The 22,981-nt window shown below is 49.8% G+C and overlaps 1 protein-coding gene and 1 long non-coding RNA gene across 2 annotated transcripts in view; one reads left to right on the top strand and one right to left on the bottom strand.

The window, feature by feature from the left end:
* The first annotated feature begins 1,908 nt into the window (after positions 1 to 1,908).
* The window catches only part of LOC127197162 (uncharacterized), a 43,571-nt gene continuing 22,498 nt past the window's right edge, over positions 1,909 to 22,981 (top strand). Inside the window, exons 1-2 of the long non-coding RNA XR_007831610.1 lie at positions 1,909 to 2,039; positions 20,373 to 20,555. This is a non-coding gene — a long non-coding RNA (uncharacterized LOC127197162). The remainder of the gene's footprint in view (positions 2,040 to 20,372; positions 20,556 to 22,981) is intronic.
* The window catches only part of Chchd6 (coiled-coil-helix-coiled-coil-helix domain containing 6), a 218,444-nt gene continuing 198,653 nt past the window's right edge, over positions 3,191 to 22,981 (bottom strand). The window contains exons 7-8 of the mRNA XM_051154896.1: positions 4,543 to 4,678; positions 3,191 to 3,316 (exon numbers count right to left, since the gene is read on the bottom strand). Coding sequence (XP_051010853.1) covers positions 3,311 to 3,316; positions 4,543 to 4,678 — 142 coding nt within the window. The 3' untranslated portion in view covers positions 3,191 to 3,310. The remainder of the gene's footprint in view (positions 3,317 to 4,542; positions 4,679 to 22,981) is intronic.

Here is a 22,981-nt window from a genome sequence, read left to right on the forward strand (position 1 = left end):
CATTCCTTAGAAATCCTGGACATTGCTTCATCTGTTTTGCAGACAGGGAAAGTGAAGCTCGGGGACTTGCTGAACTGAGGTCCTGAGGGCTGAGGCCCACCTTCTTTCGCTGCTAGCCACATGCCTACTCTCCCACCCTGAGTTGGGGGCAAGAACATTCCAGAGGCAAACAGGTACAAGAGGTACTGGATGGAGACTTAGGTGATGGGCAGTTTGTCCATTCTTCAGTCCTGCCCCGCCCCCACCCCCAGGAGTTGTGGAGGCTCAAGGACCTGTCTGGATGGGCTACCTCTGTCAGGGTGGTGCTAGGAGGTGGAGGCAGAGGTTTCATGGAAAGCTTCGAAGTCCTGCTGCAGTGAGGGGTGCTTGGGGTGCAGTGGGAAGGGAGAGCAGAGGCCTAGGGGGTGCCTTGAGTTCTGGGGAGATGGCAGGCCTACTTGCAGTTGGAGCAGTACAACCTGCTTTCAGGACCAAGCATCGGGTAAAGAAGAGCAGAAAGGCGTGTGTGTGTGTGTGTGTGTGTGTGTGTGTGTGTGTGTGTGTGTGTGTGTGTGTGTGTGTGTGTGTGTGTGTGTGTGTGTGTGTGTGTAGAGATACTATGCTGGGAGGTCCAGGGCTATGAGCACTGCTACAGTTCACAGATGGCCATCTTTCAGATTAGCCTCTGTACGGCCCTAGCAGACAAGACCATTCTAGAATGAAAGTGCTCCTGCTGGGTGCCAAGTCCTCAAGCTGAACTCTGAATGGGCTAGTTTTACAAGAATAGGAGCCTCACACAAGGGAAAGTTCACTGCACTGTCCCCCTCTGTGCTTTATGGGGAATGACTCTGAAATGGCTAATCTCCTGTGTTGGGTTTCTGCTTTCCCTAGCACTTTCTACCAAGTCAGCCTCCTTTGTTTGGCTCTTGGACACTCATCATTTCAGAGAATAAGGTGTCTCTCAGCTTTAGAATGACAAGTGAAAGCCAATTAGGATCTTCCTCTCTGCTGTGATTTCATGGCTGGCACCAGTGTTGAAGAGGCAGCATAGCCAGGCAGCTAGGCTTGAGACTCTGGGTATAGGGGACAGGGAGGGTTGGATGCCATACAGAACACTATCTAGCCCTAGGACCTGCACTACCTACACTTCCCTGACCTTTGTTGGAGACTAGAGTTCCCCAAGCTGTCCCAAGTCAGTTTCTTCTGAGCTCTGCTTTTTGGGCCCAGGACCCTAAAGCCTTCGTGGATAAACCTCACAGCCCCCTGCCAGTGGGGTTTCCTGTCACGCTGCTCCTGCTTTTTATCCCCAGGCCAGGACACTCTTTCTCTTCCCTAGGACACTAAGGGAGGGCGCCATGGATGCCTTCCCTGACCATGCCGCCCACAGTGTGGCTGAATAAGACCATCACACAAACCTGCCTAGATGGTGGGTATCTCCCAAACATCAGTTCTCCCCTGGTCTCTTTACACAGACCCCAGCTGAGGCTGGTTAGTGTTGCGGATCCCAAAGAACATGGTTCTACAGAGCTCTGAGGCCAAGGCAGCCTTCCCTCTCCTCCTCAGGCAGCCAGCTGGGCCACCAAGGCACTTGGACTAGAGGCTATAGGCCAGGGGTGAGGGTGTATGTATCTGCTGGTGCTCCTGCCCAGCTGGCTTGAGCCTGAGACCAATTCTGGCCTGCAGAGAAACACTTGAGGGAAGCAGTGTGGTCTGGCAGTTGCTGGGCAGGGAAGTGAGGAGATTCTAGGCATCAGTGGCTGCCTGCTGACCTGCTGACCTGCAGACTCATGAGTAAGCAAGGCACAGGGAAGCTAAAAGGGACCAGGATGGGAACTCTGCTCAGCAATGCTTGAAGCCACATATACTGTACCATTTATGCCAGATCTGGAGGCAGCCTGTTTCCCAGCAGAGTGAGCTGGCACAGGCTTATGCAGTCTAGTTCCCAGGTGCGCACACACCTGGCGGTGTCTGCTGCCTAGTCCTAGACCATTCTGAGCTTGGTGAATAGGAGGAATGTCTGCAAGTTACTGCTGTGGGATTCCCAAGATGGATGATGTCTGGTAAGCAGGTCTCTGGGGGTGGCTCAGAAAGAATCTTTGTTCCTAGATGGAGGACAGCTCTGGTGTCACTTAAGGTCATTAAGCCATGTGACCTGTGACCTGTCTTATTCCAGCAGGTCTTTTCCTCCTTGCAGGGATCAGGCCAGGACACTCTTTCTCTTCCCTAGGACACTAAGGGAGGGTGCCATGGATGCCTTCCCTGACCACGACGCCCACAGTGTGGCTGAATAAGACCATCACACAAACCTGCCTAGATGGTGGGTATCTCCCAACCATCAGTTCTCCCCTGGTCTCTGAGGAAGCAGAGATTTCTGTGCCACTGAGTCTGGGGCACTCAGTTCCAGATGGTTCAGGGACTCCCTGAATAGGAAACACAAGGTCACTAGCAGAGAGGCGGAGAACTCAAGCTCCACCAAACCCCGTGCTAACAGTATGCAGGCCATAGTGTGCTCCTGGTGCTAGATGTGCAGGCATAGGGGAAGGCTGAGAATTGCAAGGTCCAAACAACTGTTTGAACCATAGTTGCGTCACAGACCTGGAAACTGCACCTTTTCTTACTATCTCATGTTCAGACACCTGCTCCGACCCAGGAGAGCAGGGCATCTGCATACCATGGTGCTCTCTGACTTGACCCTGCCTCAGTCTGTCCCTCCCTGTGAGAGCAGAATAACATGGCTCTAGGTGCCTGACTAGCAGCACTACCCCCGCCTAAGGCCTGGCTTCCCCAGCCCTTTTGCCCTTCCTCCACTTCCTTTTGTTCTTATGCCCATTGCCCCTTAGCTACAGACCACCTTGTTCCTCCCCATCGGGGGCCCACTCCTCCCAGCTCTGTTCTCTCCTGCAATTATCCATCAGCTTTCCTGAGAGCAAACGGAAGGTCGTCCTGGAAGCTGGCAATATTCTAAAAAAAACACACTTTCCTCTCCTCTCATACTCACTCCATGGTCGCTTTTGTTATGTGCTCCCATGCTACCCCCATGCCAGGCCTCGTATTCCCCCAGAGAAGCAGTCTGTCTTATGAGGCTCTGTGTCACTGGTGACCAACAGACGGCTGGACGCAGAGTCAACAGAAGTGACTGTGTGCCAATGAGTGAATGACTGCAAACAAAGACATCTGTTTTATTTGTTTTCGGTCAGTAGCACATTCTATTTCTCAAGCTCAGAGGCATATGGGTGCCCAGCTAGAGACTGAAGGGCACAGGGGCCATGGCTTGGGGTCTGTGGTCCCATGATCAGTCCCTTCTTCAAGGCTCCAGGAAGGATGCTGCTCCTCAGCCCTTCAAAGAGAACAGTTAGAGTTCAGCTGAGCCCTCTTCTTCCCCAGTGATGGCCCAGGCCTGGGCTGCCAGAGGCCTCAGCTCCATGCTCCTGGGCTCCTGCAGACTGCACAGGACTGGAGCAGGGCTGGTTACTAGTCAGTTAGCTGGCCTGAGACCTGGACTGGCTCTCTTCTCATTGCCCAGCAGGACACAGGCCTTTACTTAACACATTCTGCAGTAATAATAGCAGTGCCATCTCTAACCCCAGAGCCCCAGCTTCCTTCTCTACTCTCACAGTAGCATGTCTGACGTCCCCCTTCCCCCACCCAGACCTAGTGCAGCCTGGCCAACTTCTTGCTCTGACTAAGCAAGCCTCTCCTGTTCTCTAGCATAAAAGCGAGGGATTTTCTAAGTGACACTGGAAGAGTGCACCTGTGTAATCAGGGTCCTGTTATAGGGAGCTCTGCATAGCTACAGGCAGGTACATAGCCCTGCACCCGGAGGGCCCTCACGTGTCCTGAGCAACAGGAGTGCCTCTGCCATCTAACTGCCTTTGGAAGCTAATCTTTTCTGAGGATTCCTCACTTCTATCTTACCTCTACCAGGGACCATGTTCTGTGGAGCTGGAAGAGGGCACTGAGTTTTTCGAGTAGATGCACCTCAGCCACAGGGAGCCTTGTGAGCCTGGGTGCCAAGGCCCACATTGTGCCAGACTGCATGGATGGTCTAGAGGTGTCTTGGGGGCCCAGATGGCTTCTGATGTTTCCAGGAGCATTATGTGTAGGGACAGGAAGGAAAGGCTGAACCTGGAAGGTCCCTCACCTCTTTTAGGCATGTGCAGTGACAGAGGCACAGTGGAGCTTCCTGCAGTCTGCACACCAACACCATCACCTTTTCCATGGTTTCACTCAGTGTGTTGAAGATACACTGATGGGATAGACTAAGGGGACATAGGGACTGAAAGTGGCCACTGACCCAGGGTGGATGGACATGGCAGGATGTATAGCTGCTTCTGCTGAGGAAACCTGGGGGTATAACAGGGTAACCCTTCTCTCAGCCCCTCTACTGAAAGGGGAGAAGTTTGCCACTGTCTCCAGGAAGGTGGACAGACTTCATAAGCCCAGCCAGGAAGAACAGGACAGGGATACTGCTCCCAGGGACATGTCTGGGGTGGACGGGACATTTAAATGCAGGGGCCCAGGCACAGACTGTCCCATGCTCACACATAAGGCAGGTGGCCTCACCTTGCGGGCAGTGCTCACACAGTGCTGGTATGCCTTGACCAGGTCCGAGCACAGAAGCACCTCATGCAGATGGTCACGGTAGCAGCGGAGGATCTGGGCCTGTAGGCCAGAGCATACAGGCTCCACTCTGCGGGGCCTGGGGGATGACAAGAGCAGATGGTTGGCATTAGAAGGTATGAGGAGTAATAGCTCACACTCAACACCCAGAAAGGCCCTAGGATAAGCTCTGGATGTCAGCTCACTCTACAAGTGAGGAGGTACAGGACCTGATCCTATGGCCAGTGGCCAATGCTGAATAGGCTGAGATATGCTGGCTGGCTGCTGCCCTGAGTCTCTAGTGCCACCAGAGTGTGTGAGCGCCCTGGTGAGCAGGGGCCTCAGCTGGCCCACTGACGCAACACTGGACAGCCTCCCAGCTAGCTGGGTCAGGCTCTGTCCAGGGGGTCTTCTGTGCATTGCTGACCTGATGCCATAGCCATGTGACAGAAATGCCATTTCCCCCACAACACTCTTGTTCTAATTTTACTTTGAGCACATGAGAAGCAGGAAACCTAGAGATGTCCAAAAGATAAAACAAACAAACAAAAAAACAAACCCATTTCTTAGAGATAACTGTAGTAATGTTTTGAGGCATTTTACTATCCTTTCTTCCTTTATCAAAATAGTTTTAGAATTTACAGCAAATGAGTATGCTGACTTCCCATAACTATGATGCAAAACAAGTGTCAGAGAAGTAAACAATAGATTTACACAGTCACGGTGTAATCTCCTCCCTGTGGCCACCTTTGAGCTGTAGACCACTTCCAGATGCCTTTGTTGGTCCGCTTATGTCTCTTCCCCTTTGTCTCCCCCACAGTGTTCCCACAATTCACACACACAGAGCTACACACACTTCATGTACCTCACACACACTCCCAAATGTACGGCTGCCCCTCATTTGCCTAGGATCCCATACAGAGTCACCCACTCTCACACTTCCTTCTCTCACACTCATCCTTCCACTCCTCCCACAAACTTCCTTTAACACCTTTACTTCAGGGGCCTGTGCACACTTAACTCTCTCACGCCTAACCCTCAGCAGCTCACATGGCAGCACACTGGTGAAAACATGCTCCCATCACCTCCCCTGGCTCTCTGCAGCACATGTAATTTATTCCTCCCCATCTCCTTTTCCCACATGAGAAAACTGTGGTTTGGAGAAGTTACATTGCATAGCCAGCATATGGGGAGGGTATGCTTATTGACATCGTGGTGGTGCTGTCCATCCATCAGCTGTCCACATGGGTTTTTGTCCAAGCTCACACAGTTTTGTAACAGCTGTGGTGGACTCGCAGTGACACCTGACAGTTATAAAGCTGCAGTGAGCCATTCCTCACATTCTTTGGCAATAAAAACGATAGGTATTCTGCAAGCTGTGTTCCAGGCCAGCCTGCTCTTCTCATGCCCAGCACTCTGAATTTAGAGTGTCAGTCATGCAGCAGACACAGAGGGGCTAGTGCTGTCTGTCATCAAGATAACTCAACCAGGTTACAGCCTTCAGTTAGGAAGAGGCAGCATCACAGTCATTGGGGCTTAAGAAGCAAGCCCGCATGTCTCATGCCCAGCCCAGGGACCTGAAAGGGCACTTCTAGCACTACCATTTGCTTCAGGATGCTGCCTGGGACCTTTCAGTCTTCTTGAACTAGACCAGGACCTCATGTGCTGGCCCCTCTGTAGGCATGGGGCCTCTTCTTAGAAACCTCACTCACCCTGTTCACCTTTCTCTGCTGAGCAGAACCTGGTCACAGGCCTATCCCTAAGACATGAGCCAGTGAAGGAGTGAAGGGCCTGTGTTTAGCTGAGGCTGGCTGGGCTGCTGTGGCAAGCTGCCAGTCCACAGGGAGAAGATCTGCTTATAGGATAGGAGCCCCTCTATTCTCATAGTTGTGCCCAATGCTACTCAATGGGGCCTCCTCTCAAAAAGCTCCAGTGAGGTCACCTGGGGTCTTTGTTTCTACATTGACATCACCTTCTCAAGCACACAGGGGAGAGGTGCCTTTCTCCTGAGCGTCTGGAAACCCCCGTCACCAGCTTCTACCCACTCTAAAGAGGCTTTGTGGGTACTGTGGGGTCACTTTCTTTGTAACTTTCCAAGAACTTGTCCAGTCATGGGCCTTTTGGAGCTATATGGCCTTGGAGGACAGAATTCTCAGTGGGACTCTGCTGCAGACAAGTGCTCTCTGTGAGGTCCCCCAGGAGCACTCTGAAGTCCCAGGTTGCACCCCTATCCCACTGCCTCCCCTCCCGGCTCTGTTCTCTGGCTCACACCTGGGAAGGTACAGCCATCCTTCCTACACAGAGTTAACTAGGCATAGGGGTGCCTTTGGCTGCCAGCTATATTTAGTGGCCTGTATTACTGTCCCCATGCCAGGTCTTATGCTCCTTAAACACAGCCTCCCACCTGTCTAAGACCCCAGGGTACAAGCCAAATCTTAAAGCACACTTCCTTTCCTTTCTGTGTGACCTTGAACATGGTGAGCAGCCATCGGGCAGACACCAGAGCTATATCAGCTCTGAGTGGTATGAGGGGTACTGTCCTTAGTGACAAAGTACTCTGGCAGGCTCCTGGGCCTAGTGTGAGGCACACTGGCAGTCAGAGCTCTGACTCAACCTTCCCCCTCATACATACATGACAGAGCTGCTGATAGATTAAGCTGAGCTGCAAGTGAACAGAGGAGCAGCTTTGTCACTAGTCCGCTTTCTTATGGCAACTAGGGCTGCCCACCTCGCCAAAGGCTGCTCTCAGGCTTCAAGTGCCAAAAGGAGGGCCTGTGAGCTGAGTGCAGATTTCTGAGAACACACAGTGGGTTCCTAGGCAGGGAGAAACTGGGCTGCCTGAAATCTCTTGCATAGCATTGTTGCTGTTGAGGCCACAGTGCCTTTCCACAGGCAGGAGCACATACAGGCAGGCAAATGTCAAGTAAAGTTTTACCCACTGTGCACAGAAGGTTCTGAGGGGAGGCACATCTCCTGAAGTGAATCTTTCTCTGAAGCAGGGTAGGGCTAGCTGACGCAAACCATTCAGAACAGGTGTTGAGTTGCTTTATCTCATTCAAGGTGACCAGTTTTACCCCGAGAGCTACAAAATGGCTCTAGTTGGGTAAGAACAATCTTGTGAATGGGTGTCATCTTAGGTAGTTGTAGAAGTCCTGCTCAGCTGGCCTGGACACACAGTCTCAGCACACAATCAGTAAATGCAAAATTATATACCAAGAATGGCACAAAAAAAATCAGGTCCCCAGCAGGCAGAAGCAGATATGGCCTTAACAGATTAGAAGGCAGGCGGGGGGTTTCTGTTTCTTCACTGCATATTTCTGCTTGGCTTACATTAATCCGGACTCCACAATAGCAACTGGTGCCCGAAGGAGGGTGGCCTGAGAAGGAATAAGCCTGATACCTTTTGCACACTTGGATGTCAGGGGCTTGTAGTTTCTTTCACCACCTATATCCTTGGAAAATGGCCTTATTTGGAAACAGTGTGGCTATGGATACACTTAGCAAAGGCAGGTAACAGACAAGTACAATGAGCCAAATCCAGCGGTATCTAGTTCACACTCTCATGAGAATTAAAGACAATGGCAGACACATGAGCCAGCTGGGTGAGGACTGAGGTGGAGGCTGTAGTACACCTCATCAGCCCAGGAGTGCAGCTCTCACACTGGAGGAGAGAGCCACAAACTGCACACACCTAGCACCTGGATTCTCAGCCTCTAAAATGGGGAGAACACACAAGGCACGAGTTGTGCCTCAAGTGGCAGCGCAACATAATGCAGGGCAGCGTGGACGCAGTGGAGTGGAGGATGGCACACACGTACTTCAGCCCAGAACCTCCTCAGCACCAGCTTCTGAGCTACCAAGCACTTAATATGCATACACCAGCATGGATGCCAGGCTCAGCATGTATCTGACCTCAACCTACTGAGGCAGTTTTCTGTCAACTTGACACAAGCTAGAGTCTTTTTTTGGAAGAAGGGGTTGTAGTTGAGAAAATGACCCCCCCCCCCACTGTGGGCAAAACTAGTGTACATTTTCTCATTTGATAATTCATGTGGAAAGGCTCAGCTAACTACAGGAGGTGCCATCTATGGGCTAGTGGTCCTGGACTCTATAAGAAAGCAGGCTGAGCAAGCCACAAGGAACAAGCCAATAAGCCGCACTCCACAGCCTCTGCGTCAGCTCCTGCCTCCAGGTTTCTGTTCTGTTTGAGTTCCTGTCCTGACTTCCTTCAGTGATGTGGAAGTGTGAGCCAAATAAGCCCTTTCCTCCCCAAGTTGCTTTTGGTCATGGTGATTCAGCACAGAAACAGTAATCCCAACTCAGACAGCATCCGCACTTCGAGGTAAACTGACTGGTCACGAGCTTGGTCAAGAAAAGGGGAAGTCACTCATGAGCAGCTCTACAAAGAGACATCTTGCTTCTAAGTAGCCCATGCCCCAGGAGACACCTCCTGTGAGGAGCAGCCTGGGGAAAGGAGAAGGCAAAGAGGACATACAACCCAAGGGAACAGCCTAGGAAGAAAAGCCAGACTCACGTGGGAGTCACATGGTCTTTCCTAATTCTGATTAACCAGACTGTGCTAGGACTATGGAGTCCCTGACAACATACAGTACTGACACTATAACATGTCCCAAGAATACAAACAGCAGCTTTGTGAGCTAGGCATCACTACCTCACTCTGCATACAGGGATGAGTCTCAAAAGGCCGAAGTGCTTTTCTCAAGGCATGTAGCAGCAAGATGGAGGCATGGTAAGAAGAGCCTGGTGTGTCCATTTCCATAGCCCGTGTCTTCACTCTACTCTCAACTTTTAGAAAATGCTATAAAATTCAGAAGAAGAGACAATCAAGGGTACAAGAAAGAATCAAAACACAGGCTCATACCACAAAGTATGCAGGGCTTCTCAATGGGCTGGAAGCTTGCAGCCTCCACGTGGAAAAGGGTGTTGTAGGGAAGGCTCCACACATGGAAAAGCAAAGTTAGTGGTAAACCAAGGAATATGACAAGCCAGAGTCAACAGGAGGCCAGCAGGGTCAGGATCTTCCCTGCTCCCATGCCAGGGACACTATGGGGATAGTATCAGCCCCTGATGTCACCTGCACGGCAGTCTCAGCAGGCAGGAGGAGTTCCCAGAGCAAATCAAGGGTGCTACTTGTTCTCTGAGCTGCTTCTCAGGAGGTGAGCACAGTGCACCTGCTCACGTGCAGCCCCAGTCCTTTGTCTCTCTCCCTTTACTTAATAAATGGAATCTCATCAACTTATCCTTCTCCTATTATCACTGCTGACATCAATCTGATAATATTGGCCTGGTATGGAATCTGGCTATTATCTGTCCTCCTATTTAATTTCAAGGAAACATTGGTGGGGACCTTGGAGCAGGCTTTTTATTATAGTGGCAGCAACGAGATTCCACACGCACTAGACATTCATCTCCGTCAGGTCCTGTCCAGCTGCTCAGAGACGGCTTCTATTCCATCCTGCAGCCAGGGCACAGATGCTGTGCAGACAGGCAGGTTGCAAGGGACTGGGTTAACTGGTTGCTATCGACCATGTGCCACTCACCCTGGGTAAGTGGGACCCAGGGACCCACTATTGATCAACATGCCACTTGGGATCATTGTCAGTCTGGTCTTCAGATGCCCATCTCTCAAAGAACTAAGGCCTGGTACGAGGCAGGGGCTAAGTGGGATGGGATGCAGGGGAGGGAAGGGAACACAACACAGGACCCTGCTTTCTGTCACTCGAGGGGAAGGACTGACTGGGTGTGTACTTGTGCTCTGCCACCACCAGGTGGGTGGAAGAGCAGGGTCCTTCCAGGGTCTCAAGGGTAGGGAGGGAAACAGCAGGCTGCTGTGGTCTTCAACGGCTGAAGGTGACTTTACTGGGACAGGTCTCTGGGGCTGTGGTCTGAGGCTCTTAGGCATAATCAGGAAGCACCTCAATTGGGGTTAGGGTTAAGAGAGCTTGCTGCTCTTCCGAAGACCTGAGTTTGGTTTCCAGCACCCACATGGCTTCTCACATCCACCTGTAACTCCAATTTCAGGGCATTTGATACCCTCCCTCCTCTGGCCTTCTCAAGGAAGGGCTCTTTCTAAGCCTGCTCCTTTCTTAGCCCTTCTCTCTGGAGCTTTGGTCATTTTCCACCTGGAAAATTTGTCATCTTGGCTGGTTCATCACATTCTCATCTGGTTTGCTCTTATAATCCCAGCCCTTCTGACACTAGATAGAGGGGGTCTCTCTGAAGCAAGGCCATATTGCTGTTCTGAAGGCCTGTGACCAGTCACCTAGGCTTGCTCTTGAGGTCTACTTTAGTCTTAGTGACAAGCCCCATAACCCAAGGCCTAGCTAGCTATGGCCAGGTTAAGCAACCTTTGTCTTCTTGCCACAAAGCCGAGGTGCTACAGAGAGAAAGTCCATAGTTCAGGCCTAGAAACATCTAGTGTTTGCTAAGTCATGTTGAGTGCGACAGGGTAAAGACAGAGCCCTAGTCCTGTGCACAACCACTCTACCCCTACCCCTACAATAGGCACTGTGGCAACTTCTAGAATGGATAGCATCCACCTACCCAGAAACCTGAGGCTCAGACTGTTCTTAGGTTGGCATCTAGATTTCTCCATATGCAGTCTGGGGTTAGCCTTCTCCTGCATGAAGACCCTAGGACATACCTCTCAGGACACATGGAAGCATGCCAGAGCCTTGCCCTGTCACTGTTGGGAGATGCGCCAAGGCTGCAGGAGGAAGTGCTGCACTATACAAGGACTAGTGTATTTGGTTGGCTTGTGTGGTAAGATCCTAGGGCTGCATGGGTATAGGGTGCTAAGGGTCCTAATGCAGGACACCAGCAGTGGCCACGGCCCTTGTGAAGTAGTTCACAGTGGCTGCCACACTGTGCCTGGCCCTGCAGTAGCTTTGACTGGTGCTGTATGCAGGCTATCCTAAAGAAGGAAGCTAAGTCCTAGAGTGTTATTGGGAGTACAAGGCACCAGGAGCCCTGGTATTTTGGGTGGAGGTCATGTCCTTCAGGCTGGCTGACTTGCAGATGCTGCTGCTGTACAAGAAGCCAGGGGAGCAAGGTTCCTGGGAAGGGCTACGGAAAGTGTGAAACCATCGGTGCTGGCTCATTAGTGAGGAACCTCTAGGTCTAAGGCTGATTTAAATAGAATGACCCTCTGTATGACGGAATGGGACCTGACAGGTGCTGACTGACACACAGCAGGCAGGCCCACTTCAAGCCCCTGGCCAGCAGTTCCCAGTATCTGCCAGGGACAGAGACACTGTGTGGTCTGGACCAGTGCAGAGAGAAGCCCCACTCTTCAGAGCTCTGGTCTAGCAGCCTAAAGCCAATCCCAGCAGCTCTGAAGTGCTCTTGGGAGCCATACATTTGCTTATAGACATGCAGACTGTTTGAGCTCAGAGAATTTTGAGATGTCTGCAGCTTCCCCAAGAGCTACCAGCTTCAGTACTAGAGGCTGAGGTCTTCTGGGTTAGCACCCCTGACCTATGACCTATAATATCCCATAACTTCCTGTCTTGCATCTCTCCTAATGGTTCTGTGGGCCTCTCAGTCCCACATTAAACTTCATACCCCAAGTCCACATGATGGTTTGTAACACTGCCAAGTGGCACATGACCTGACTGTCTATTCTGCTCCTCCTTGTCTCCCCAACTCATCACTAGCACTTGCATCATTCTAGACCCAGGGACACTTATATGATGTGCTCTCCATCTGAGTACACACCCACTGTGAATGGGGTATCTGGGAGTACTGGCTCCATGTACATGTAAAGTACCTTGAAAAGACCAAGCCTACTCCAGCCCTGAGGGAGCCCTGAAAGCATGACCTAGAGACCCCACTCCAACCACAGCAGCCAAAGCAGTTGAACCTGCACAGACTCTGAGGTAGGGCAGGTCTGTGTAATGAAGGACAGCACCTACTTTCATAGGACTTGATCCTAAGCTGTCCCAGGCCAGGTGATAATAGGAAGGAAGTATCTCAGAAGTCCAAACAGTAGCATGGGATTGTGTTGGAGCTGTCCAGATCCTAAATCTCATAGAAACCTCTTCTCACCTCTGTTCTGGCCACCTGAATTCAGGCCCCAGATTCTTCAAGACAACCCTAGCTTCCAGATGCTTCCCTGCTACTACCGGGTAGAACAGCATCAGAGTGCAAGGCAATTCCTATCTTCACTGGCTCCCGCTGCCTGTTAGAGAACCCTTGTTCAGAGCCCTCTATGGTCTATACAAGGCCAAGAGTCTGTGTGTGCCCTCTCACATAGGAACTGGTGCTGTCTTCTGAGCTCCAGTTCCCAAGGGGCTTTGGCTGTTTTCTTGGCCGCTAGGTCTGGCCGCCAGTCACCTAAGGCCTTTGGCCACTGCGTAAATTGGCAAACTCCATGTTCTAGCCCCCCTCTTTTGTTTTTCTTGTTTCTTTCTGTCCTGGACTCTTTGTAGACCAGGCTGGCCTTGAACTCATAGTGATCTGCCTGCCTCTGCCTCCTGAGTGCTGGGATTAAAGGCGTGTGCCACCATGCCCAGCTCAGCACCCCTCTTTTCTACAGAGAAGAACTTCTGAGGTTCTGCTGTGTTCAGAAGAGCTCTACAGATGCAATGGAGGGCCCCCTGTAAGGCTTACATGCAGCCCTACCCCTATGGCAGCAGAAGCTGACCATGGTGACCCACAGAGTGTAGTGTTATCACTGGCTGCATTTCTGTTTCCTCTCTGAAACTCTTGCTGTTGTTCATTTACTCCCAGCACCTGTTAGCACTGTATGTAACAGCTGCTAAATAAACTGGTGGCAAGAGAAAACACTATCAGGTCATTCTTTTAACATGTGCCATGCTCTTCTGGGTCTGCATCACAGCTCCCATGCTTCCATCTCTAGAACATTTTCTCCATACCACACATACTTTCACCAAGATGATAGTGGCTGGTCCCCACTGTCTCACTACTGTACAGCCATGAGGTGTGCACTGGTCTCCCACCTCTCTGGTTCCTTCCCACTGGGAGAGTGTTCTGGACTCTGTCTCCTCTGCTCTCTGGCCCTTGCTGAGCTGCTGCCGCTGAAAGTCTCAGGCACTTCCCACTACCCACTTGAGTACCACACATGCGTGCTGCAGGCAGGTCACGTGGAGCTGTCTCTCCATTAAACAGGGGTGCCTGGAAGGCAGGAACCATAATCTACTACATTTGTTTCTGTAGGTCTGCACAGAATACCTATCAGAAAGCAGATAGTCCTTATCTGAAGTGGGCAAGGCATCAATAATTAAAAGTCACAGTGGTCCTACTTGGCACACATTCTTGTGGCTGAGACTTACGTGGGCTCCACTTTTGTATGGGCTGGTCAGGCCCTGCCCACTTTCTCTGACAGCCAGTCAAATAGTGTCTGTCCTAAGCCTTGCTCTTCTCTCGAGCCCACTGTCCTCCTGCTGCTCATCTCCCACTCTTCCTGAGCCTGGAAGCCTCTATCCTACATGACTCAACCTCCCCCAGATCTGAGGAATTTCCCAAGGCTAGAGTCCCTGCTATATCCTCTGGTCCTGTGGAATGTGCAGGGAGACCTCCCAGCAGGGCATCCAGAAACATCCAGAAGGGGTACTATTAATATGATAAAACATCATAACCAAAAGCAAGTTGGGGAGGAAAGCTTTTATTTGGCTTACATTGCCACACTGCAGTCCATCACTGAAGGAAGTCTGGGCAGGAACTCAAACAGGGCAGGAATCTGGAGACAGGAGCGGATGCAAAGGCCATGGCAGCTGTGGTGGTGGTAGGATTTGCACGGGTGTGGGTGTGTGCTTCATTCAGGATTGTTCAGCCTGTATTTTTTTTGTTTTTGTTTTTAATTAAATAGACCCAAGGGGCCGGGCGTGGTGGTGCACGCCTTTAATCCCAGCACTCGGGAGGCAGAGGCAGGCGGATCGCTGTGCGTTCGAGGCCAACCTGGTCTACAAAGTGAGTCCAGGATGGCCAAGGCTACACAAAGAAACTCTGTCTCAAAAAACCAAAAATAAATAAATAAATAAACAAACAAACAGACCCAAGGATCACTAGCCCAGGTGAAGTGAGTTTTTTTTTTTTAAATAGAACCCAGTGGTAACACCCACATAGATGGGGCCACTCCTCCATCAATCACTCATTAAGAAAATGCCAAACAGGCTTTCTTACAACTGGATTTTATACAGGAATTTTCTCAATTGAGGATCCCTCCTCTTAGAGGACTCTAACTTGTGTCATAAGACCAGCCATTACAGAGGGTATCTGCATGACAAGACTCCACAGGCACCCACATCCACCCACCCAATCAGCGTGGCTGGTGAGACTGCCATCGCCTTGAGTTCAGGTGCTCGCCATCATCTGCTTCAGTTTGCCACCCAAATGGGAGAGTGGATTCCCAGTACCATGTGCTCTTGGGAGAACACTGTCACTTCACAAGACATGGGGCAGGGAGGCAGGCAATGGGCCTATGATGCTTACACATACCTCCTTGTGGGTGGTTTAAAGCTGGGTCTGCAATGCAGGCATCCTCAACACATCCAGACCCTTTCCCCAGCTCTGACTTCTGGGCAGTGCTGCTGTACAGTGCACCCAAACCAGCCTCTTGAACCTGTCACACTCTGGTTCCTAATCAGCACTCTAGCCTTCCACACCCTGGACTCTGGGAATACTTTGAATTCTTTGAGTGTCTCCTCCAGCCTCACAGACAGCTAGCCTTGCCATGCACAACCTCTGCCACCTGTAATCCGTGCCCATGCTGTCCACTAGCACTTTTCCTAGAGCTCTGCTCACCCTCTGTCCCTTCCAGACTAGACCCCACCAGATCAGCAGCCATTCTGAACCCGCACCTCCTTCAGCCACCCTTACTCTGTCTTAGTGAAGTCCAGGGTCAATCCATTCTCTCATGGCTTGTGCCTTTGGTATTGAATCTAAGAAGTCACTGTCAAACTCAAATCCTTTAGGCTCTATTAGCTTCTGGGAGTTTTGCGCATTACATTTAGGTCTGTGTAAGTACATTCAGAGTGTAGTTTTTGAAAGTCACTGTTTCAGGGATTGTAGGAATGCGTGCAGCTGACACCTCACACATAAGCTCAGCCCACCTGTGGGTCCTGCCCTTTCCCCTGTCACACATGTAGATACTGGGGCAATATGGAAAAGCTTGGGTCGAGTGGTGTGTTTCCAGGAAGACACTTGTACATTGGGTATGTTCCATCATGTGGTGGCAGCAGGATGGCAGTCCCACTCCTTGTTCTGTGGTTCAGGAAGGACCAAAGGGGATCCTCTCCAGAGCCCCACTTCCCCTGAACCTCAGATGTCACTCAGGAGAAAAAGGGGCTACAGTCAGTGCAGAAGGCACCCCTGAAACAATCTTATCCTCTAGTGCCTGATCTTGACTTTGCCAGAGTTGTCCCCTCTCAGTAGAGTCACAAGGCTGGCTATAACCTATGGGGTCCACACTGACCTCTGGAGAAGAAACAAATCATCATCACCCACGTGATGGTCACAGCCCATGTGATTAGCACAAGGGGGCTCTGGCTGTTTTCTTAAACTGTCAACCTGGAGTCCTTGAAGGATTCTGGACTGTTCCAGAATCAGAAGGCAAAGCCTTTCCCTCCCAAGAGGGAAGTGGGGTGCTGATAGAGAGGGTACCATGAGAATACTAGAGGTGTGCTGCTAAGAGGGGCAAAGGCAAGGAAAGGCGGTGGGCAAAAAGGTAGCCTAAGTGCTTGGGAGAGAGAGGGCTTCTGAATGCAGAAGTTCACTGGCTGAGAATGCTCCTGTGCTGAGGATAGTAAGCCTCTTTCCTGCTCTCTGGAAGGCCTTTCAACTGTGGAAGAGGGCTATGAACTCTCATGTGTTGGGAATATTGACCTAAACTATAAACAGAGATAGAAATTCTGAAGGATATAGTTGTGCATATGTGCACACATGTGAACATGTATGTAGTCCATACATGCCTGTGTCTCCCAGCTCAGTTACTGAACACACACAGAGCAATGAGAGCAGCATCAAGCACACCCAGGCCCAGAAGCTGGTGTCCAATCATTATCCAAAGTCTCTCAACTCCTTAAATGGAAGAAGGCTCCAAGGCCAGAACAGAAGGAGATCAAGACCACCTTGGAGACCTCATGCCAGCAACTTGAGACATAATTTGAGAATGAAGAGATGTGGGAAAAGACAGAGGGACAGCCTTAAAGGCATCCAGAATCCAGGCCATTCCATAAAATAAATGAGAATAAACATTACAAACCAATGGACAAATGTGACTTCTGGGCCTCCCTAGATAGAACCAGGTAAATGAATACAGAGGCAGAAGTGAGACTCTCCTGTGATAGAACGGCAATCCAGAACACAGGAGACATGTGGATATGAGCGTCATCCCCCTTTAGCAGCCATCACTGTGGTGGCTGATTTGGGTGAGTGTGCCAATATACACAGGGTTTAGTGAAGGTCTAAAGAATGTCAGCACACTGACACCTTACCAGAGCACTTCCTAACAAAACACCAGCTGGTAACAAATGGAACATGGGGTCCTTCCCACCAGCAGAATAGGCTTAGGCCAATATAGCCATGGGACCACCTCTGTGAGAGCACAGCATTGGTCTTCAAGGGCATATGGCTTGACTGTGGTTGAGGGGACACTGCACAAGCACAGGCCAGTGTGTCACCCTACAGATCAGAGTCCTGTCAAGGTCATCAGTGGCAGGAGAGGTAAAGGAACATGGCCTGTGATGGAGCTGACAGCTAAGTCAGAACAGATCCATGGACAATGCCCTGAACTGGGAAGGAAGGGGAGGCTGCTAGGGCAGTACGGAGAACCAGATCTATGAGGTGATGGTTGTACTCAGACAGGGGTTTCACAAAGGAAAGGCTGCGTGGTGGCCATGGAGGACACCTTGACAGGTGCATGAAGGACACATGCACTTGAGGAGTGATGGGCTAGAGAGGCAGATCAGGATATGGCTTTCTTCCACAGAGAAACAGTGCTGAAACAACCTGTGACAAGTAAAGCACTCGGAAACCCTGGTCCTCCGTGTTGTCCTCAGCCCTGCTATGGGTTGGGAGTGCTTTCTAAATACGCAGGCAAACAATAAGGATGGCAAGTTGATAGGATGAAATGTATTCAAGAGGATATGCTTATCCAAAAAAAGACCTTACCAGATTTTCTCTTTTTCTAGCTAAGAGTGAGTGGGGTTGGAGAAATTTGACAAAATGATTCTAAATACATCTTAAAAAAACAAGCTGGAAAAAGATAATCAAGGTAGAAAGGCTTATTCTACCAGAGAGATAGTATTTTGAATCATGGTAGTTTTATAGTACGCTTTAAGTGTGTTTAAAACATGCAGGGCTGATCCTGGGAAGGAGTCAGAAGTGTGTGTGAGTGGGACTTGGCGTGTGGTCGGTGAGACTTAGATCAGAACCAACAGGACAAAGAACTACTCAGGGAAAATACAAGCCGATCTGTGCTCACGTCTGGCTCCCAACTGGACCCCAGTGGGCTATTTAGAGTAACAGTTTAAGGGCATGAAATGAAAAATCACACAAGCACTATTCCCTGGGATTCCAGTCCCGAGGGGGGGGGGAGAGGAAAGCCTTTGCAATACGACACAATCACAAGCAAAACACGAACAAAAATGCACTTGGTTCCTACCTACAAATCAACACCAAAGGGCAACGATGAAACAAAGCACTAATGAGAGCAGCCACAACAAGAGAGACCAAGGTTATAGCCACACTGAGATACAGCCTTATAAGAATGAACACAGGGAAACAGCGGCACAGGCTGCCAGGAAGTGCGCCACAGAAAGACGAAGTGGCCAGCAATGTAAGAAAAGGCTTGGATTTTGTTTAGTAATGGAAGAAATGAATTGTTGTAGAAGCCAGGGTGGTCTTCCTGTGTGAAACTGGCAAAGGTGTTAAAAACGAAACAAAACACTGTTACAATAGCACACTTGGGAAGCCTTGGGAAAATGGACACCCTCCTCCATCACTGTGAGGTAGAGAATGGCACTTGTACTTCCTGGAGGGGCAGTGGAAAAAAACTCTAAGTATACTAATATATATGTATATGGCTCTCTTGATACAGGTTTTGAACTGGCCACTGTTTCTAGATGAACTTAAACAAATGTGTACAGGAAGTCAGGCAGGTCCTTCTGTCAGAGTGCTGGCTTACCTCAGGAGGCGGCTGAAAACTACCCAAGTTTGTGGTGGGGGCTGCTCAAGCATCTCTGAAATAACCATATGGAAGAGTGACAGGTAATTAATATGAAGACATAATTAGGCATCTACTGACCAGAAAGGTGTCCACATGTGGATGAGGCTAGTTCAAGGACAGATGTGCACTGCATGGGGACCCATGGCTCATTTGCATGGTTTGTGGCTGCACTCTGAACTGAGTGATGATAGCCCCAATATATTAAAAGGAAAAGACTTTCATTATATTTTCTATAATTTTACTACATAGCAATATTACATATATAAATATAATATTCATATGCCAGTTTTATAACTATTCAAGCAAAAGACAACACTGGTTTTCATTTTGAAAAACATCTAGGGCTGGAGAGATGGCTCAGTGGTTGGGAGCACTGAATGTTCTTCTGGAGGACCCAGGTTCAATTCCCAACACCCAAATGGCAGCTCACAACTGTCTGTAACTCCAAAATCTCATACCCACAGACATACACATAGGCAAAGCACCAATGCACATAAAAGTAAAAAATAAATAAAAATAAAAAGAGAAAAACATCTAAAGATGCAGCCTATCTATAACCACACATACACAGATGCATGAACTCTCTGGTATGTATTTTGTGTTATTTGTAATTTGAAGATGCTACAGTAAACAGCAAATCAGACCGAGGGTGGATGCCAAAGACGTACTGCAGGTGGCAAGTGTTAAGCATGGAACCTGAGTGAATTTTAAACATCCATTGTCACGGTGCTGTTTCATATAAACATATTTCATCTATAGAACACAGACCTCCATGAAACACCAGGCACAAAAGCCCTGGCCCATACAGTATGAGCTCAATAAATACTCATTGAATTAGAAAGGCAAAGGCAGACCATGCCTCTGAAATTCAAAACTGAAGTCTCAAATAATGTTGCTGGGCAAAGGTGTGAATTCTAGATTATTTGTGAAGGGATCGTTTTGTTTTTCAGTATTCTCATCTTGTTCCAACACTGCCCAGGTATGGGAAAAATACAAGTCACAGTTGTCATAAAGCCAGTGGCTGCATGGCAGGAAGCCATCCCCCAGTCAGTCTTCTGCCAAGTTATGCCCCACCTCCGTATGATAGGTATGCACATGTATGTGTACACAGTGAGACACTTACTCCCACTTAAAGAGGCAGGCTGCAACAATAGGCTGGAATATGCATGAAATCGAGTAGACAAATGTAACGTCTTATACTCAGGTTTAGGATGAGAGAGTCGTATCTTACCAGACAACACATGACTCCCAAAATTATCTCCTGAAGACACTCATCTCATCTTGTCACTTCAAAGCTCAGCACTTTTGATGACTTCCCAAGACAAAACCAAATCCAAGCCCCTGGCATTTGAAATTCTACTGTCAGTCCTGTGCCAGCCACGCTCCCTTGCCATACCTCCTGTGCGACAGCTGATGGAGGCTGGCTGAGGTGGATGGAAACCTGCGGCTGCCACTCATCAGCTCTGTGACCTTGGCAACTCCCTATCCTACTGCCTATATAAAATAAGGCAATAAATAGGAGATAATGTATTCAATGCCATCTTCCAATAGCACAGAAAGGATCTTCCTACCCTTTTGTCTACAGGAAGATGAAGGGAGAAGCATGCAGGAGGAGTTGGTGTTTGGAAGAGCACACCTAAAGGAGAGATGCTCCAGAATGTGGCTGTAGACCCAGGCAGCTGCTGCACAGCAGAGGCCTCCTTGATCCTGTTGGTGGCAAACCTGGCTTCTGAAGAGACTTCACAGCAGGGATCAGAAGGAGGCCCAGGTCAGTCCTGAGGGAGGCCTTAGGAGTCTGCAGAGGAATCTGAGGATGGCCTGGCCTTGGTGTCTACTGCTGGTGTATGCTTGCTAGGCTTGTCAACTTGACACACCTGGTCAGTGGGAACCTCGACTAAAGAACTATATCAAGAGGACTGAGCCGGGTGTGGTGGTGCATGTCTTTAATCCCAGTACTCCAGAGGCAGAGGCAGGTGGATCATGGTGAGTTCAAGGTCAGCCTGGTCTACAAAGTGAGTCTAGGACAGCCAAGGCTACACAGAGAAACCCTGTCTCGAAAAATAAAAAACAAAAGCAAACAACAACAACAAACAAGAGGACTAGCCTATGGGCATATCTATGGGACATTTTTTTTTTTGACTGCTAACTGATATAGAAGGGCCCAGGCCACTGTGGACAGAGACTTTCCTGGGTAGGTGGACCTGGGCTATAAAAGAAGGGTAGCTAGCCAAGTGGTGGTGGCGCATACCTTTAATCCCAGCAGAGGCAGAGGCACAGGTAGGCAAATCACTGTGAGTTCGAGGCCAGCCTAGTCTACAAATTGAGTCCAGAAAAGCCAAGGCTACACCAAGAAACCCCGTCTTAAAAAACAAAAAACAAAAGGGTGGTGGGTAGCTAAATATGAGCCTGGGAGCCAGTGTACCACAGTGTTCTTTGCTTCAGTCTCTGACTTGGGCTTCTTCCCTGCTTCCCTAGATTATGGTCTGTAACTTACAAGTTGAAATAAACCCCTTCCTCCCAAACTGGTTTTGATTAGTGTCTTATCACCGCAACAGAAAGCAGACTAGGACAAGGTCCCACTAACGTGGCCCCAGGGGGAAGGCACAGAAACACCCTGATGACTGAGCTGCCTCCTTCCCTCCCTCCCTCCCTTCTCTTTTTCTTCCCCTCCTTCCCTCCCTCTCCTTCCTTCCCTCCCCAACTCAGAAGAGTCTAGGAGCACTGCATTCTGGGAGGCAGCAGTGGCAATGAATAAGCACAGCCTCCACGCCACTCATCCTCACCCTGAGCCTGACCCTGCTTGCTGCTTTGTGTGTTTGCGCTCATGCCATGTGAACTCAGCTCATCTTCTTGGATGCAGTGTGGAGACTGCTCAAAGCCAGTTCAGTTCCTACTGTACTCAAACCCAGAAAACTAGTGGCCATACAGTGAGGTAGAAGTCACAGTGCTCTCAGGAACCACTTGGGTGTGGGTTCTCACTTGCCTATTGATGGCTTCTGACTTTCCTGTACTCAAAACAGAAGAAAAGAGAAGCGGTTTATAAGAACAGTGCTGTTTTCCAACTCACCACCTGCAGGACCTAGTGCCATTCTCTCTGCTGTGGACACACAAGCCTCTACTGGGTGGGACTGCAAGCATGGTGGTAGGCATGCCAAAGGAGGAAGCATGCAGGTTCTGAGGAAGGGAAGGCCTCAGTGCTCCCCAGTGCAAGTGGAAGGCAAGCTACAAGACTAGGCTAGCCTCGAACTCAGAGATCTACCTGCCTCTGCCTCTGGAGTGCTGGGATGGCCCAGCCAGCTTAAAGTTTTCTGATAATTACTTGGCAAAAGTGAAACAGGTAAAATGAACTTCAATAATCATTTCGCTTAGTAAGATATACAAAGCACAGGAAGGACTTATGAGACAGAGTTTTGTTCTGAGTGGTTGAAGTCCATGTGAACTTGGCACTGTCAGCACATCTCAAAGGGGTATGTCATATGTCAGCAGCTGCATGTGGTGAACCTGGACTATCTGAACAGTCCTAGACCGACATTTCTCTGAACTGGGTACTCAATGAACATGACTGTGTCAGTCACATTCTGTCACTGTGACAAAATGCCTGAGACACAGAACTTGAAAGGAGGAGATATTATCTTGGCTTATTTCAGCCGATGGCTACTCATCCCTGTAGCTTTGGACCTATGGCTGCACAGTACATCATAGCAGGAGCTGGCGACAGAAAAGGCTGCTTGCTTCGCAGTGGCTGGGAAGCAAAGAGACAGGAGGAGGCTGGGATCCCCTGTTAAGGGCATGCCCCTAGAAACCTGACTTCCTTCCACTAGGCTCCATCTCCTACAGGTTCCACCTTAGCATCAGACTGAGGCCAGGCCTTAAAGACATGAGCCTGTGGAGGACACTCTTGATCCAAGCTGTAGCAGCAACTTCTCACTATCTTCACACCAAGCACAAAGACAGCATTACTGTCTCTTGCAGCTGAGAAAATGATGTGGAGGAATTATGCACCTTGGCTCAGGGCAGGGAGCCATGAAAGGGGGGGATACGAAGGTGGGCTGGAGTGGCTGAAGGTTGTGGGGATGCTCTGTTCCCAGAAAGGACAGTCTGGTCTTGAATGTGAGAACCAAAGAGCCCCAGGTGGGTACCCAGAGGCATTACCTGCTGGGTTGGGAAGGGCTTGTATGATCCAGTTTGCTGGGC

Source organism: Acomys russatus, chromosome 13 (assembly GCF_903995435.1).
Source record: "Acomys russatus chromosome 13, mAcoRus1.1, whole genome shotgun sequence".
NCBI lineage: Eukaryota > Metazoa > Chordata > Mammalia > Rodentia > Muridae > Acomys > Acomys russatus.